This window comes from Watersipora subatra, chromosome 3 (assembly GCF_963576615.1).
Source record: "Watersipora subatra chromosome 3, tzWatSuba1.1, whole genome shotgun sequence".
NCBI classification, from domain to species: Eukaryota; Metazoa; Bryozoa; class Gymnolaemata; order Cheilostomatida; family Watersiporidae; genus Watersipora; species Watersipora subatra.
Window position 1 is genome coordinate 57605576 of NC_088710.1, and position 18328 is coordinate 57623903.

General features: G+C 35.5%; 1 protein-coding gene across 3 annotated transcripts in view; it reads left to right on the top strand.

Annotated features, from left to right (window-relative positions):
• LOC137390202 (uncharacterized) overlaps positions 1-18328 on the top strand; it is a 31283-nt gene that overhangs the window by 11215 nt on the left and 1740 nt on the right. Inside the window, exons 6-11 of one of the 3 annotated variants that reach the window (XM_068076493.1) lie at positions 4952-5305; positions 5390-5604; positions 7528-7719; positions 10495-10588; positions 10803-10891; positions 14747-14954. In XM_068076493.1, coding sequence (XP_067932594.1) covers positions 4952-5305; positions 5390-5604; positions 7528-7719; positions 10495-10588; positions 10803-10891; positions 14747-14954 — 1152 coding nt within the window. Of the gene's footprint in view, positions 1-4951; positions 5605-7527; positions 7720-10494; positions 10589-10802; positions 10892-14746; positions 14955-18328 lie in introns of those variants that run through there. The other 2 variants (XM_068076492.1, XM_068076494.1) reach the window with 2 other exon arrangements.

Below are 18328 nucleotides of genomic sequence, written 5' to 3' on the forward strand. Positions count from 1 at the left end.
CAGGCTGAAAAAAACTGAGAAGAATTCATAGTTGCGTTTTTATTGTGTGTCAGTTTTTCAAATTGTTAGCTTTACTAGTTTTAGTGACCATGTCTTCCGTTAGTGTGGAACTATTAGTATGTACATGGCCAGCGTTAGTTGGTTTGTAGTAACCATAATAGTAATTAATTATGGTCTGTCTATAAATCAATTACTATGTTAATGGCAAACTGCACTTTTTCATCGCTACCAAACTTATACAAGTACATTAGTCAACAGAAAATGGTTGTGGAATCAATATGCTTTGGATTTGTTAAGACACATTTAGGCTGTAATTTTGAAATGCTTTACTTGGTCAAAGTTAATATTACTGATCTAGTATCATACTGACCGTTTAGTATAGAATCCATCATACTGACTGTTTAGTATAGAATCCTTAATAAATACTATTTTACATGTATGTGTGACTAGCGGAGTATTAAAAATCAGCTTATAAACAGTGACAGGTAATGTAGTTACTTGCCATTAGCCTGGCATATTTGGCTAATTTGAGTAAGCTAGTATCGCTAAACTTACTAATAGTAGCTGTGAGAACAAGCATAAAATGACATAGCGCCGTAATGATGAGCGGTATGCGTATTTTTACCCACATAGCAACATATATCGCCCAATGAATCCATCAATTTCGCGTAGCTCAATGGCTTAGCATATCGTCTCGGGAATGGGCGGTTCCAAGATCAAATCTTCTGCGACACGGATTCTACATATCGACATCTTAATAGCTATAGTTGGACAAACCGAATCACACGCAAACTTTGAGATTTATATATATATAGATTCAGCAGTATTCATTTATATTTATCTTGTTTAGAAATTTTTGGCAACTCCAACATTAATGTTGCTTTTAACAGAATAACTAGATGAATGCTCGCCATTGCATGAGTAGTAAAATAATTACCTAATGAATTTGAATAACTTAAGCTAGTCTAAATCTTTACTATAATAAAAGCTCTGTCCGTTTTTCCGAAGCCAGCTTGTGCTTATAATTATGCTTATAATCTCGTTATGTTAAGCCTGGTTCCCAGATACGTCGCAAAGCACCGGCAACAGCACCACAGGCTATTAGCGATGAAATGGGAACCTACATGCCTTGTACCGCCGAGGACTGCCGGTAGTTTCAGGGGCATCGCAACAGTTTAGCGCCGTTCAAATTTGGCAAAAGGCCTCTGGCAAAACCTTCCCGAAATGCAATGTACGGGTAAAGGTCACCATTATAGAAACGGCATGGCGAGCGAACATTTTATTTGATTATGCGATTATGTTTAGCGATGCAGCTTTTATGTGAATATATGCTGCTGAGCCTAGCGTCGCAAGCGTTTTGCTGCGGAAGTTACCGCCGGAGTCTCGCAATCGATATGGGAACCAGGCTTAAAGCGTCATGATCTCTCACGCAGTCATTATCTTCGACCGTGCTAGTAGTAACTAATAGTATTTTCGCAGCACTTGAAGTGTGTGTATTTTAACCCGTGTAATAAGTATGTGCACAATTATTAATCACTATGGCGTGTAGTGTAATGGATAGCATGCCTGTCTGAAGAACTGAAGGTTCTGAGTTCAATTCCAGTGGGAAGGGGATTTTTCGTTCCTATAACTTTACCGCTCTAACTGGACACACGGACGACAGACAAACACTGAGATTTATATCTATATGAATGTCGGTGTTTGTTGGTCTGTCTATCTGCACTTCCATCTGTCCAGCTATAGCGATAGTTTTAAGAATGAGAAATCTGCTGCGAACTGAATTTGTACTCACAACCTCCAGTTCTGCGGACATCCATTTATCCAATATACTACATTGTCCAACTGGCTATACCATGGAATAAATTTGGCACATACATATCTTTCATGGCTTCACGTTAAACACTGCAGCTAGCGTTATGCGTGAAGCCATACCAGAAGAAACATCTGTGAAGCCACACCAGAAGTAAAATGCATGCCCATAAGTGAAGAAAAATGCGTAGTAAACTCATATAGCCAACAAGAGTATTGCAATCAGTATAGATCTGTAATAGGCACTGCACCCGGTGTGGTATGAATTACATAAAAATAAACACAGTAAACAGAAATAGCACACTTCACAGAAATAAACAAAAACCCTCATTTAAAAGTTAGAATAGTAAATGTTGATGTTAAATATGTTGATTAAAAGTAAAATTTTCTGTACAAGAACTCTTTTATTACCCGTGCAATGCCAGGCATCCGGCTAGTAGGCTATATAGATGATTGTCAGATTAAAATTTGGCTCATCTACAGTATCAGTTGTGATAAGCAACTACTTAAATTAAATGCATATTATTCAATTTTTGCTTCACCATAAGCAGCAAATTTTGTATTTTGACAAGACATTAGAAACTTTTCAGAGTTGCTATTGTACAGCATGGGCTCAGGGATAACCATCATGTATCACTGTAGTTATTATATTAGAAATACAAGAGTTGATGACATAAAGTTTGATCAGTTTATGATCATGGTCTGTGATCAGCTCTTATATTTATAGAGTGAACTTTTGATGGCATTTGGTGTACTGTTGACTACATCTAAAATTACTTTGGGACATTGGTGTGACCTTTAAATGGGGCAAAATGAATGTTTTAAATCAGTTTCTAATAGTGCGGTTAATTAAAAGAACCAAGGTAATGAAGTTTTTATGGAATTGCTAGCCAATATCAAACATTAACAATGGCACATCATCCAGATAACAATACCCAGCCATCACCAGCTAAATGAACCATAGTGCATAGCCCAGCAGGTAGTATGTCTGTCTATTTCACTCACCATCTCTTTGTGAACTTGATGTCTTCACGCATCGCTATGATAGCCAAATAGTCATGCTTATTGAGAGAAGAAGAGGTAGAATTTTAATAAATTAAATTGCTTTGTATTCACGTAGGTTCACTCTGAACTCTAGTGAAACACGGTACTTTTTGGGACCTTCGTTACTGCAGGTTTTGTATCATAGTTTTACAACTCGATCCTGTAGCAATGTCTGAACAATACAAGCCTAACAAGAACGTAGCAACAATCAACTGTTCATGCTTCAAGTTTAATAAGATGAAACCTGACAAGCATATTCCACCAAGACAAGACAGTTATTTAATATTTCTACTGTAACACTAGTTATATCCTTTCATGGCACATAAAATATTGTTCAAAACTCAAAAGTTTGGTAATTTTTTTGTAATCGCTGTTTTGATCAAAACTTTTTATAACTCGGATGTCTTTCTGCTATAAATGTTTATTATAAAGCCTGCTACTTGATATATTGTAGAGATAAGCAGGTCTTGATGATGATGGCCTTTTTGAGTCGTACAAAACTGCTGTTTATTTTTACAAAAGATTGCGGGCCTTTAGTAAACAGATAAATTTTTAGTTGGTATGCCAAGATGAGAAACCATGCTTCATCTGCAGAGCTCTAACTTTTTAGGAATAAATCTCATTTTGTAAAACAAAATTTTCATAAAAATTAATATTATACAAATAAGCTATTTATTACACAACTGCTTTGCCATTATTCATACCATATACTTAGGGTGTAACACAGGATTATTGGATAGCACCAAACCAAAAGCGTTTCGTCCTTTTCTAGTTCATGCAAAATGAATGTAGACACATTTGCATTTCGTGTTGTAGTGTGTTTGGTTGGCTGTGCGTATTTACTAAAGCTTGTGCAGTTGTTCATATCAACATATACTCTGACTTGATGCATAGTTGTCTCTTTCGTGTTGGTATTTGTAAATACATCGACTTCAATGCTGCATAACCTGCTACAGCAGTGACTTACGATCACATCTACACATGAATTTTTAACATACAGTATAGAATGTAAAATTTGAGCAAATATTTGTCTTAACTTGAAGTAATTTTTAGCATATAATAATCAAAATTTCTTTAAAAGGGCACAATTTTGTAAGTGAAAGTAAGATTAAAAATAACAAGCATAGTTTAAAAATAATAAAATATGTAGATACAGTTAATTTAAACTATATCTAAGGAAGTTGTCACATATTTCTATCACCTTACTGTCAAATCTAGACATTATCAAACCTGCATTTCCATTCAGATGTCTCTGTGGTAAAGCCATAATAGAGTAACATAATCAACGCTTTTACTGGTAAATGTTTTTGTTTTCACATTATTTTATGGAATGCCTTAATTTTAATTCTATACGCAATTACTTGAAGTATTTATTGTTATTTTTGGATTCCAGAATGAAGTAAACTAAAGCAATTTATTCTTATAAGAATGTCTGCATCAATATATGACAGTTTGAACATACAAAGTAAATATCAGTACGGATATCTTGGCATGTCAAGGTTTGACAGGATTTCAATCTCAAGTTCGTTAGCTTAACATATATGTCAGAAAAAAAAGAATTTAGTAGAGTGAATGTCCACTTTCATCTCATGAGATTTACAGACTGCAATACTAATCTAATGTTAGATCATATGATTGTTTATCATACTTTTGAAGGAATAGAGCAAGTATTAAAAATCCTAATAATTATCATACATTTATGATAGCATACATATGTATGCTATCATACAAATAGCACCAATGCTATTTAGCTATTGGTGCTAAATAGCACCAATAGCACATTTATTGGTGCTATCCAATATCATGTCCTTTGTGACATGATACCTTTATCATGTCACAAAGGAAAGGTATGAGTAAGCTTTTTGAATTTTGCCAAGTTTAAAGTCTCATGAAGAGCTCATTGAGACTGGAGCCATCATTGTTTATATGTTGATATAAGAACTCTTAATGAAGCACCCGGGCTACAAGACCACACATTGTCTCCTATGATAACATGTCCATTTGTTTGCTCTTTTTATGTTTATTGCTAGATCAGTTCTGCACCCGTACTAATTATTGGCTGTTTCTGGCGGCTTATTTCTGTTGTTCTTCTTTGAAGGGCGCTCAAGGACAGACAGTTACAACAAATCACCCGCTGATATCTATGACAATTTGTGCGCTGCTGAGCCTATTGATAGTATGGAGACTGCTGACATGGTACAGCTTCTGCACGAGGCCATCTCAATGGATGACGCTGACAAAGAAGATCTGATGTATGAGAGGCAGGCCGGCAGCAGTGACTACGCTCGAACTTTGGCCTCTGCTGCTCAGTCTTTTAACATTCCGTACAATTGGCAACCTTTGCAGTCTCACCAGTCAAGCCAGAATGGTGTTAGCAAGCCGGATGAGTCTCACCCGGTTGGTGGGCAGAGCTACCATCAAGGGCCGCAGTATCTGACCCAAGATCAAAATTGTACGTATGGGTATCCGAGGAATGGACAATATAATCAGCGGGCTCTCAATGCATATACACAAAAAACTGATTTTCATGATACAGACTACAAAGTTATGACTGACGCTGACCTCTGCGCTAGTTTGAGCGATTCTCAAGGTCAAACATCTCAGAGAGTCAGCAGGTTGCTAGAAGGTGACTACCATGATTGCAGCCCGATGACCAGTGACAACCCTCTGACATACTATGATGCCTCGCAACCAAAAAAACTGCTGGTTCCTGCTAGTGGTCCATTTGAATATAGCTCTCAATATAGCCAGGTATATCTCCCTCTTGACTGCCTTTTAATCTTTCACCACCGTGCTCTAAAGGCCTGGCTACACACACCGGTGAAATGCGTCTTTTGCATAGTCAACGTAACGTATTGGTGATACGTTGGTACGTATAAAACCGACACACCTGTGATTGGCTAGAATATTTGATAAGTATGGCCTATTTCAGTTTATTGATTTCCAAGGCATGCTCATTGCATCTAAGATTGGTTCGAATGATGATGACAACATGGCTTCACACAAGCAGCTATTTATATGTGGACAAAAATATTAAAGGTTGACTTGCAACAAAATTCACATTACAGTCATTCGATATGAAAAGATTCACCATGTCTTACTCTGTTGTGTTGTAAGTGCAAAATATGTGGAAAGGTGATTACAAGCTCTTAAAAGCTCAAAAATGAACAATGAACAGAAAATCGCAGCCACACGAGACCGCCGTAGTTTGGATTCTCTTTCCAAAACGGCTCAAATGTGATGTAGTTGTGAGAGATGGTTTCTGTTTACACTTTCTTGCAACCTTATTCGTCAAAATATTTTCACAAATATACTTCACGCATTCAATAAAACTATGTCTATTGTTCTTACGCGTCTATTTTATCGTCATCGTAATGCTGTCATTTTTAGCAGTGATATGTTATAACCTACCGTAAAAATTCGTTTAATTAGTTAGCCTTAGCTTGAAGGAGTACACATCATTGTCTGATAATCATGACGAGCCTGTTGGTCACCTGTGATAATCGAAAAGTGCTGCAAAAATTATTTTCGAAGTATTGGGTCACACGATCAGATTAAGACTTGATGATTAGTCCAAGCCGAAACAAAACTGTAAAGTAGCGAGCATCTATATTTGATACGGGGTCTTCGGTAAAACCCGAAGTGTTTGTCATAAACTAGTGCTACGATAAGTTTTATATTGAGCTTTTTATTGGCCTTTCAATTCACGTGAGAACATCACGTGACAAGACAATAACCAAATTTCATGACTATGCCAGAGAAATAAAGAGATTCCAATCTACGGCGGCTTTTCGTTTTTGAGCGTTTAAGAGCTTGTAATCACATTTCCACATATTTGGCACCTACAGCACAACAGAGTGAATCTTTTGATACCAAATAACTGTAATGTGAGTTTTATTGCAAGTCAACCTTTAACATATATAGGTTAATGTTAGTATATGTTAATATTGATGCTATTATATGTATTTCTCCAAGTTTGTCGTCTGTCTGTCGTCTGTTTTCTGTTTGGATGTATATTGTCTGTCCCACTATAGCTATTAAAATCTTGGATATTAAAATTCCGCATTCTGCTGGACTCATCTCACGAAGATTGCAACCGAAGATTGCAACCGAAGATTGCAACCGCAGGTTTGCATTCCAAATCTCTATCCACAAGACCACATTTTCGAATCAAAGTGGGTTAGTGAGCTAGAGTTAGGGTTCAAGTGAGGGTTGGGGGAGAGGAAGAGAGGGGGAGGGAGGGAGCTTACTGGTGCTACGAACTTTCTGGTATTAACAAACCAATGATGAAGATAAACAAATTACGCAACGCAAGTCATTGGTGTTAGTTAACGAGTGAATCTCATGCGTAACGATTTAAGTTGCGATTTTCTGAAACACTATAGCGATTTTCTGAAACACTATGAAATTGCCATAAAATATGCAATGCTGTGTTAAAAAGTAAAAACCAGTATATTTTCATAAGTATTAAATAGTTTTAGGATCCCTAAACCAACTACAGTAGCTCTATGGATGAAAGTAATGGTTATAGGGCAATCCAGCGAACTATCATATCCTTATGGATTACTTTAATGATTTTAAGGCTACCAAGCAGCCTGTCATAGCTCTATGGATGGTGTTAATGGTTGTAAAGCCATTCAACAATAACTCTATGGATGATGTTAATGGTTGTAGGGCCTTCAAACGAACTATAGTAGCTCTGTGGAAGACTCCAATGTAAGTCCAGTTGAGAGTAATTCTTTTGGAAGCTTCTCTGGAGACAGCGAAGAAGGTCTTGTAGATTCTATAGCAAATGTCTACGTTACGCTGACTGCTGACATTCGGGAGGGAGTAGATGTGATGGAGGATATCATAGCCACTGGCAGTGTAAGTTTCAACCAAATGCTGCCGATGATGAAATATGTGAACCAACAAACTCAAAATGGTTGTGAACTGTTTTGTTGGTGAGAAATAGAAATAGATGCAGTGGAGCGGCTGACGGTCTTGATGTAAACATTGCCAATTAGTTGCATGAACATGATATGACATGAAACTAGCGAAGGTTTCAACTGATGTCATAATATCTGAGAAAGAATTATTCGTCACTAAATTTATATGTTAGATGCTAGGAAAATATCTCATGCAAGGTGACTCGCTCAAGACTCGGGCTGATGTATAAACAGAACTTTTTTCAATTTAACTATGTAGATTTAAAATAAATTTAGCATAATATGGCGTGGTTAATGACCCAATCAAGTTCTCCAAAATCAGTATTATTTGCCTAAAAACTCTCCATTCCCCTTAGTAAGTCATGAACATCTGTGGTGCCCATGGAATTGGATGATTTTATCGCTGCTCTCTAAACCATACCGTTATGAACTCACCATACAAGTTAGTGGTCATCAAGAGGTGTGAGGTCTGCTTGTTGGGTCTGTTTGTTGTGTCTATGTTTTGAGTCTGTGTGTTGGATCTGTGTGTTGGATCCATTTGTCTATATGTTTGTGTATTGAGTCTGTGATTGTGTATTGAGTCCATATGTTTGTGTATTGAGTCTATATGTTTATGTATTGAGTCTATGTTGTGTATTGAGTCTATATGTTTGTGTATTGAGTCTATGTTTGTTTATTGAATCAATATGTTTGTGTATTGAGTCTATATGTTTGTGTATTGAGTCTATGTTTCTTTATTGAGTCTATATATTTGTGTATTGAGTATATATGTTTGTGTATTGAGTCTACATGTTTGTGTATTGAGTCTATATGTTTGTGTATTGAGTCTATGTTTCTTTATTGAGTCTATATATTTGTGTATTGAGTATATATGTTTGTGTATTGAGTCTATATGTTTATGTATTGAGTCTATGTTGTGTATTGAGTCTATATGTTTGTGTATTGAGTCTATGTTTGTTTATTGAATCAATATGTTTGTGTATTGAGTCTATATGTTTGTGTATTGAGTCTATGTTTCTTTATTGAGTCTATATATTTGTGTATTGAGTATATATGTTTGTGTATTGAGTCTATATGTTTGTGTATTGAGTCTGTGATTGTGTATTGAGTCTATATGTTTGTGTATTGAGTCTATATGTTTGTGTATTGAGTCTATATGTTTGTGTATTGAGTCTATATGTTTGTGTATTTAGTCTATATGTTTGTTACGCAAGCTGTATATTCATGTTTCATACCACCCTTCTTGTTTTGGTCATTTTGTAAAATGTAAAAACTCCAGACCTTTTTTTTTAAATTAGCCAATGAGATGAAAGTTTGCAATAAGTCTGAGCAAGTACCAACATGTTATAGCTGGTGCCAATGCTATGGGAAGTGCCATCAATAAACTGGTTTAGCCATCCATTTAACCATTTTTTTTGGGAGTATTCAATGAAGTTGATGAGTTTATAGAATTGTTATTCCCTAGAGAGGGCATATTTCTATGACCTTTGTTACAGCGTATATCGTCTTGCCATTTACCTGTACTACCTAACTAAAAAGCCTGACAATTTGGTACAAAACTACTGTAATGCGCTAAGAAGTAATTTTATGGATGGAGAGACAGACAAGTAGGGAACTATACACCCACCCCCCAATAAAATGAGCTGACAAGTACCATGACAAACTAGGCACTGGCAGCTGTGCGAAAACTCCTGCATGCTTGGAATGCTGCATACTTGTTTACATCTACTTGTAGGCCATTTGAGTTTGTTGACCGATTTATTTATTAGCATGGCTGACAGTTGAATTGTAGAATTTACTCCTTCCCTATAATAACGGTTAATGCAATCATATGCAGCGTAAGGAAGGCTTGAGGTTAACTTGTGGTCTTGACACTTGATTCTTGCGTTATTCGTTGCTGGCTTAACCAATGGCAGACCAGGAGGTTGTACGGTTGACACTACCTGCAACCCTGTCTGTTAGTTTTTAAAGAACTTTATTTAAACAAGGCATTTAAAAGCCTGGCGAAATAGAGTGTATCATTCGTATCTACACTGCAGCCGTTTCAGTACATTTGAGGCCAGTTCTGGGACCAATTTTGAGCGTTATCTATAGTCCATATGTTAATGTTTGTTCTGCTGCAGTTACCATGTTGACAGCTCATATGGTTAACCAGAAACTACACACACTCTTGAGTATTATAGCTGCAATGTTTTGCCATCCGTTCAATGTATTAATTCGACCAGTCCTTGGGTTTCCTATGCTGATCAGCCACACACACTGCTCCTATAATTTAATATACTGTCAAAAGGAGTTCAAGTAAATTAATTTGTGACTATGTAGTTGAAGTTTACTTTTTGTTATAATTAAATATTGCTATTTTACTATCAGGTCCATAAACAGTGTTTAGAGTTTTATGAGCCCCCAAGTGATACAATGGTATTTTATAATGGAATACTGTAACGAGAGAGAGAGAGAGAGAGAGAGAGAGAGAGAGAGAGAGAGAGAGAGAGAGAGAGAGAGGGAGAGAGGGAGGGAGGGAGAGAGGGATAGAGAGAGGGAGAGAGAGAAGGAGAGAGAGAGGGAGAGAGAGAGGGAGAGAGAGAGGGAGAGAGGGAGTGAGAGAGAGAGAGAGAGAGGGAGGGAGAGAGAGAGAGAGGGAGGGAGAGAGGGAGTGAGAGAGAAATTAGCAGTTGGCTGAAATGCTAGTCTCAACTCAATATCATTGTTGTAGACAAAAATGTTTCTACCCCTTTGCTCTGAGAACTTACCTGTTCTCTGGAAGTGGTTGATGGACTCTGTAGTTTATTATAACAACATGATGACCAGTGAGTTGCCTCCCTTTTCGCCTTTCTACCTACTAGTTGTATAGCAAATTGTTTAGCATCGTGAAGAATATAGTTTTTTTATTAGAGATGCGCATCTTTTACAGTGTAGTGAAAGTGCGCAGTAAGAAAAAGGCAAGATGAGAGAATGGAAGGGAAGGGATAGGGATATTTTGAATGAACAGAAAAGTATGCTACATTATTTGTCCTCTTTTAGAGTTTTGCATGATGTGTCCTCTCATCTCTAGCCTCTGCTGTGGTGACAAAAAGGCACTTATTCAACACGCCTACATATCAATGTGGCTGGTGAGTTGACAGGTCTGACAGATATGGCATTGACGCTGCGTTGTCTGATTAAACAAAGTTATATCAAAACTGTCTGTGTGTAAGATGATGCTTTCAGGGCAGTTTGGCTGGGCTGGTGATGATGAAATTAACCATTCGTATTAGATGAACTCGTAGCTACTCAGTCTGCAGTCCTGTCTGGTTTCTATGTTTTTGTCTCAACTCTTAAACTTCTGCTGAACTTTTAACCTTTTACTGAACTCTTAAACCATAACTGTCACGAACAACTTTTATCGTATTTACTAGGTAAATCAGACATGCTAATTCCGATTTTGTACTCAAAATAAAGATTAGTCCACTAACCTTCAAAGTAATTTAGGCTTTTTTAAAGCGTTTCAATATTCTTTTCGAAAACAACACAGTCGGCATTACAAGCTCCGCCCATAAATATGTGACGAAACCTAGCTTTTTCAGGAACGGAAGTTAAGAATGTTTAGTCCGATTTAGAATAATAGAGATGGGTGTCTTAAAACCAATTATTATCTAAATCCAGCCTGTAAAATAATTTAAGTTTTTTATGAAAGGTATATAAACTATTTAAAATTGCTCGTAGCTTGTTACATGACGTTTAAATGGGCTGGACGCTGAGAAAAATGAGCTCAAAAAGCGTGGTTTTATCACAAGCTAGCGTTGTTATCGCGCTTTTTTAAATAGGCAATGTTAAATAGCTCATCTACCTTTCAGAAAAGACTGATATTATTTTTAAGGCTGAATTTAGATATTAATGGATTTTAAAACACCCATCTCTATTATTCTAAATCGGTCTAAACATCCCTACGTAACTGCTGTTCCTAAAAAGCTAGGTTACGTCACGTATTTATGGGCGGAGCTTGTTATGCCGATCGCGTTGTTTTCGAGACCGATATTAAAACGCTGTAAAACAGCCTTCATTACTCTGAAAGTTAGTGGACTAATCTTTATTTTGATTACAAAATTGGAATCAGTGTGTCTGATTTACCTAGTAAATACGATAAAAGTTGTCCGTGACAGTTATGGTTTAATCTTCATCACAAAAGTGTATCCTACTACAAATACAGTTGTACTTCTACGGGTGGACTGTTATCACACCTATTGGTTTAACCTTCTACTGAACTCTTAATCTTCTACTGAACTCTTAACCTTCTGATGAACTTTTAGCTTTATATTTAACCTATTGATTTCTTACTGAATTATTACTTTCTGAATTTACTTTCAAGGCAAACATCGCATGCTTCATCTTTCTCTCCGCTCCATTTCATCAGCAGCTAGATATATTTTTTCTTAGCGCGTTTTGCCTGCTTATTACATACAAATGAACACATTACATATTATTGTACACCAAGGCAGATTCTCATGTATTTATTATAACATAAATTCATTATAGAATTTTGACCAAGGTTTCTGAGCAACTTGCGGATAACATTGAAGTTAGGAGCTCCACACATTTCTAATGATCTAACAGTGTTGAATATGCCATTGGAGGTGTTTTCTCAAGTTGAAGTTATGGCTGTTCTAGCTGTCTGTTTTATGACCTTGGGTATCCCACCCTCGAGGCATTATGTTATTGCTAACTTGTTTATGCTCACCGAGTCTAATGAGAAACGCTGCTATAAAAGGAGTGACATGAGTGAAACGTAGTTAGTAAAACAAGCAGCCACGTTCGATACTTTAATATTCAAAATTCAAAAAATTGTTCAAAATTCCTTTGTGTTTCGCTTGTTTTTAAATATGCGTAGAATGACTTTAAAAAAAGTTTTATCAAGTATTTCTTCAGTGGGAATATTATTAAAACCAGCTGTTCGGAATTCTGCGCTTCACCATCACTCTGTCATAAATTTGCAACAAATTGCTCGACATTTGTGAATGCTATTGACATTTGTAAATGCTATTGACATTGGTGAATGCTATTGACATTGGTAAATGCTATTGACATTGGTAAATGCTATTGACATTTGTGAATGCTATTGACATTAGTAAATGCTATTGACATTTGTGAATGCTATTGACATTTGTAAATGCTATTGACATTTGTGAATGCTATTGACATTTGTAAATGCTATTGACATTTGTAAATGCTATTGACATTTGTGAATGCTATTGACATTTGTGAATGCTATTGACATTTGTAAATGCTATTGACATTTGTGAATGCTATTGACATTGGTAAATGCTATTGACATTGGTAAATGCTATTGACATTTGTGAATGCTATTGACATTGGTAAATGCTATTGACATTGGTAAATGCTATTGACATTGGTAAATGCTATTGACATTTGTGAATGCTATTAACATTTGTAAATGCTATTGACATTGGTAAATGCTATTGACATTTGTAAATGCTATTGACATTGGTAAATGCTATTGACATTTGTGAATGCTATTGACATTAGTAAATGCTATTGACATTTGTGAATGCTATTGACATTTGTAAATGCTATTGACATTGGTAAATGCTATTGACATTTGTAAATGCTATTGACATTTGTGAATGCTATTGACATTTGTAAATGCTATTGACATTTGTAAATGCTATTGACATTTGTAAATGCTATTGACATTTGTGAATGCTATTGACATTTGTAAATGCTATTGACATTTGTAAATGCTATTGACATTTGTAAATGCTATTGACATTTGTGAATGCTATTGACATTTGTGAATGCTATTGACATTTGTGAATACTATTGACATTTGTAAATGCTATTGACATTTGTGAATGCTATTGACATTTGTGAATGCTATTGACATTTGTGAATGCTATTGACATTTGTGAATACTATTGACATTTGTAAATGCTATTGACATTTGTAAATGCTATTGGCATTTGTGAATGCTATTGACATTTGTAAATGCTATTGACATTTGTAAATGCTATTGACATTTGTGAATGCTATTGACATTTGTAAATGCTATTGACATTTGTAAATGCTATTGACATTTGTGAATGCTATTGACATTAGTAAATGCTATTGACATTTGTGAATGCTATTGACATTTGTAAATGCTATTGACATTGGTAAATGCTATTGACATTTGTAAATGCTATTGACATTTGTGAATGCTATTGACATTTGTAAATGCTATTGACATTTGTGAATGCTATTGACATTTGTAAATGCTATTGACATTTGTAAATGCTATTGACATTTGTAAATGCTATTGACATTTGTGAATGCTATTGACATTTGTAAATGCTATTGACATTTGTAAATGCTATTGACATTTGTGAATGCTATTGACATTTGTGAATGCTATTGACATTTGTGAATGCTATTGACATTTGTGAATACTATTGACATTTGTAAATGCTATTGACATTTGTGAATGCTATTGACATTTGTGAATGCTATTGACATTTGTGAATGCTATTGACATTTGTGAATACTATTGACATTTGTAAATGCTATTGACATTTGTAAATGCTATTGGCATTTGTGAATGCTATTGACATTTGTAAATGCTATTGACATTTGTAAATGCTATTGACATTTGTGAATGCTATTGACATTTGTGAATGCTATTGACATTGGTAAATGCTATTGAGATTTGTAAATGCTATTGACATTTGTGAATGCTATTGACATTTGTGAATGCTATTGACATTTGTAAATGCTATTGACATTTGTGAATGCTATTGACATTGGTAAATGCTATTGACATTGGTAAATGTTATTGGCATTTGTAAATGTTATTGACATTTGTGAATGCTATTGACATTAGTAAATGCTATTGACATTTGTAAATGCTTTTGACATTTGTAAATGCTATTGACATTTGTCAATGTTATTGGCATTTGTAAATTCTGTTGGCATTTGTAAATGCTATTGTGCTGCAGGTTTGGAATTCTCCCTTGTTCAAGTCTGGACAGTCTTACCTACCACTGCAGGGCTCGTCTAGCTATGTCTACTCACGCAATTGGATGGAAAAGATACTCCCAACAGACTTTGTTGCTTACTTACACGAATACGCGGACAGACAAAATGCTTCTCGCTTTAATGTACGAGAGATCGCTCTTTTGACTTGCCTCTCTTTAACCCCACAGAGTAAGTAAAGATTGTTTTTGCTATTGCGCAGTTGTGTGCATTGCATTTAAATGATTGTTATTGTTCGAATGGTATCTTGTACCTCGACAGTACATATGCTACCTGCTTTATGCATAACAGCTTGAACACACTGAGATTGCATAAGCTGTGGCACCAGTGTTCTCTGCCAAAGCCTGGGTACAATGTTCTCTGTCAGAGCTTGGATACAGTGTTCTCTGGCAGAGCTGGAGTACAATGATCTCTGCCAGAGCTTGGGTACAATGAGGTTCTATGACCTAGTCTTTTTTCATTAATAAAGATCTTTTGAACAAACAATTCGAGGAAACACTGGAATTTTCTGGAACACAAACAAAGCAAACAGCATGTTGAATTGTGATGGTTGAGCTTTAAAGTTACATTATTTAAAAAAAATGGTGTTCCAAAAGAATATTGATCACAGATAAGTAGGGTTTAGTTGGGGTTTAGTTTACCCTTTGGTAGACTGCTTTGTGTGACCTTCATGCGGCCTTCAGAAACCACACATACATGTAAATTACTATTATTATTACTACTACTACCATTGCTACTATTACTACTGCTATTACTGCCCGTACTACTACAACTACTACAACTACTACTACCACTACTAATATTACTCTTACAACTACTACTATTAGCACTACTGCTACTATTACTACTCATACTACTATTACTACTACTACTGCTATTACTACTGCTGCGACTACTACTGTAGTGTACTGCGGTCAAGTTGCATCTTGTCATTTTTCGCATAAATATTCATACTGGGTAACTTGTAGGTTGATTATATTTCCTCGTTTTACCACACATTTAAGCAATGCATCCTTAAATTTAAATGCTTATCTGTGATTAGTAAAATGTTTTGAACTTTTCACCTCTGCTGAGGCGCTAGACACTTGCTCTTTATAGACGCATGTTCCTTTTAGACGCATGCTCCTTTTAGACGCATGTTCCTTTTAGACGCATGTTCCTTTTAGACACGTTTTCCTGTAAGCATTTCAAGATAATTCCAACAAGTTGTGTTAAGGTGACATCATGGATGCTTCCGCGCAAACAAAAGTTAATGGAAATCTTGTTAACACAATACACACCCAAAATCGAAAGCGTTGGTATTAAATTAATGATTTGTGGCAGGATAATACTAAATTTTTTTGAGAGAATAACTCTTAACCGACTGTCCAGTATTGCGATGCGCACTTGATATATGATAAACGTATTGCTGAAATTTGAATCTGATGGTGTAGGAGTGACATTGTTAGTTTTCACTTCAAAGTTTTTCTTATCACTATTTTTAACACTGATGGTTTACTTGTTGATATTTGCGTAAATTATGATGAATGGCCATAGATAACTTTCATCTATGAACTATCATTTCCAATGTGTTTAGGCTATATATATCACTTAGTCTACTACTGTACCTACGTATTGCCAATCTTACATTTCTGCTCATGTTTCTCAGAAAAACATTTGCTGAATTTTATTAATTTAGTTTTTATATGTAATTTAGGTTTTTTGCACATACTCGTTTGCATAGTTTTACATTATACACAGCCTTTAATGATGTATGTAATTATTTGTTAAAATAATATTTCTCCAATGCAATGGTTTTGACATGAAACCAATCTTGAAAATGATCAACTTTGCATGGCGAGGTTTGACTATATATCGCATTTTAATAAAAAATTCATAGCCTTTTAAACACTTACACAACTATTGATAAATCCAAGATTTGCATTGAGTAGCATTCACACTTAATTTGTAATGTCATATTTGGTACAAAACATAGAAAATTTTATATTAATTTGGAACCTGAATTTGGCTATAAGTTTCTGTTAGAGACGCTATTTGGAAACACATAGAAATAGACAAAACTTTATCGTTTGTTCCTAAAAAAATTGTATTTAAAAAAAATTAGCGACCTCAAAAAAGTAGACCACGAATGTTGGTCTTCAAAATATTTTGAAAATTTGTGGCATATATGCATTGTACATGCTATCAGTATCATTGGAAAAAGCCTGTAATAACATGTATATTAGCTGAAGACACCATAACTATTAAATAAACCATGCAATTTCCTTGAACATAATTATTCTGTGACTTCATATGTTGATAGTAGTTAAAGCACATCAATTATATCAGTACTGTTTCAGCTTATTCAGGTCTTTCAATATCTTGGCTTTCAAATGAGCCATTATTTGTCATGGTGAGACAGACATTGGTTGGTGTTTATAGGATTTCCCTAGAGCTCTACAACAGAAATTTTCGATGGTATAGGCTTGCAAATTATGACGTCACAATTTTCGTATTCGGTGTTGTGTGCTCTTACCGCTTATTTTGTCGTTTACCGCTTATATTTATCAACTACGATAATGACGCTAGTGGCAGGCGAAGGTAGGACAACTCCAGAAAACCAATGAAGATGATAAAGGAATCAGTGTCATTAGCTCTCCATGTACAGATTATTTCTATGATAAATAGCTCAAATTCCAAGCACCATACTGTTTTCCCGATGATATTATGCACTAGCTCTTTCTTTTTTTTTGCGATGTTGAGGGGCACGACTGAGGCTAATTAATTTCAAGCATTGCGTGATCTCACTAGAATGCAATTTACATATAGTCTTAGGGCCATGCCACTGCAGGTCGCAATTTAATCGATGTGATTTTGTTACCTTTATCAGCGACAGTATATTTATTGAAGCATAATCATATTTATAAAGGGACATGGAAAGCGATACGAATTCTTCAGAGAATAATACTATAAATGTTTAAAATGAACGAAAGGATGAAAAAAGAAAACTCTAACAATCACTCGAAATCTATTAATCCAGAACATGTGTTTGTATTGGTCGGACGTTAGCATGATCCCCGGGCATTGTTGATTATCTAGAATCCTAGTTTATTATTAGCACTCTTTGAGTTTAAGAGCACCGATTGTCACAAAAAAGCGCAGCCTCAATGGCAGCAAAAAAGGAATCGACGACCTAAGACTAAATGATAATTATGACATCACATTGTGGGAACCACAACCAAGTGTTTTTTTATTGCAGTACATACTTTTGACACCCTGTTTTTTCATAGTTTTATTATTCTTTGTGTATTGAATATAGTCTCATTCGAAAGCCAAGACTCTGAAGTACTGAAATATATGATAAAAGTACTGATATAATTGATGTGCTTTAAGCTTTTTCACAGCTTGTGCAATGATTAAAATCAGAACCGTAAATTGTATAAAAGAGAAGATAATTCCAACTCCTAATGCAACAACCTATTGGTGACCCTTGCATTTAGCAATTTTTTATCTATACGTTCTGGATGCTCAGCCATTGATGTACTATTCAAGTGTGTCCATTTGTT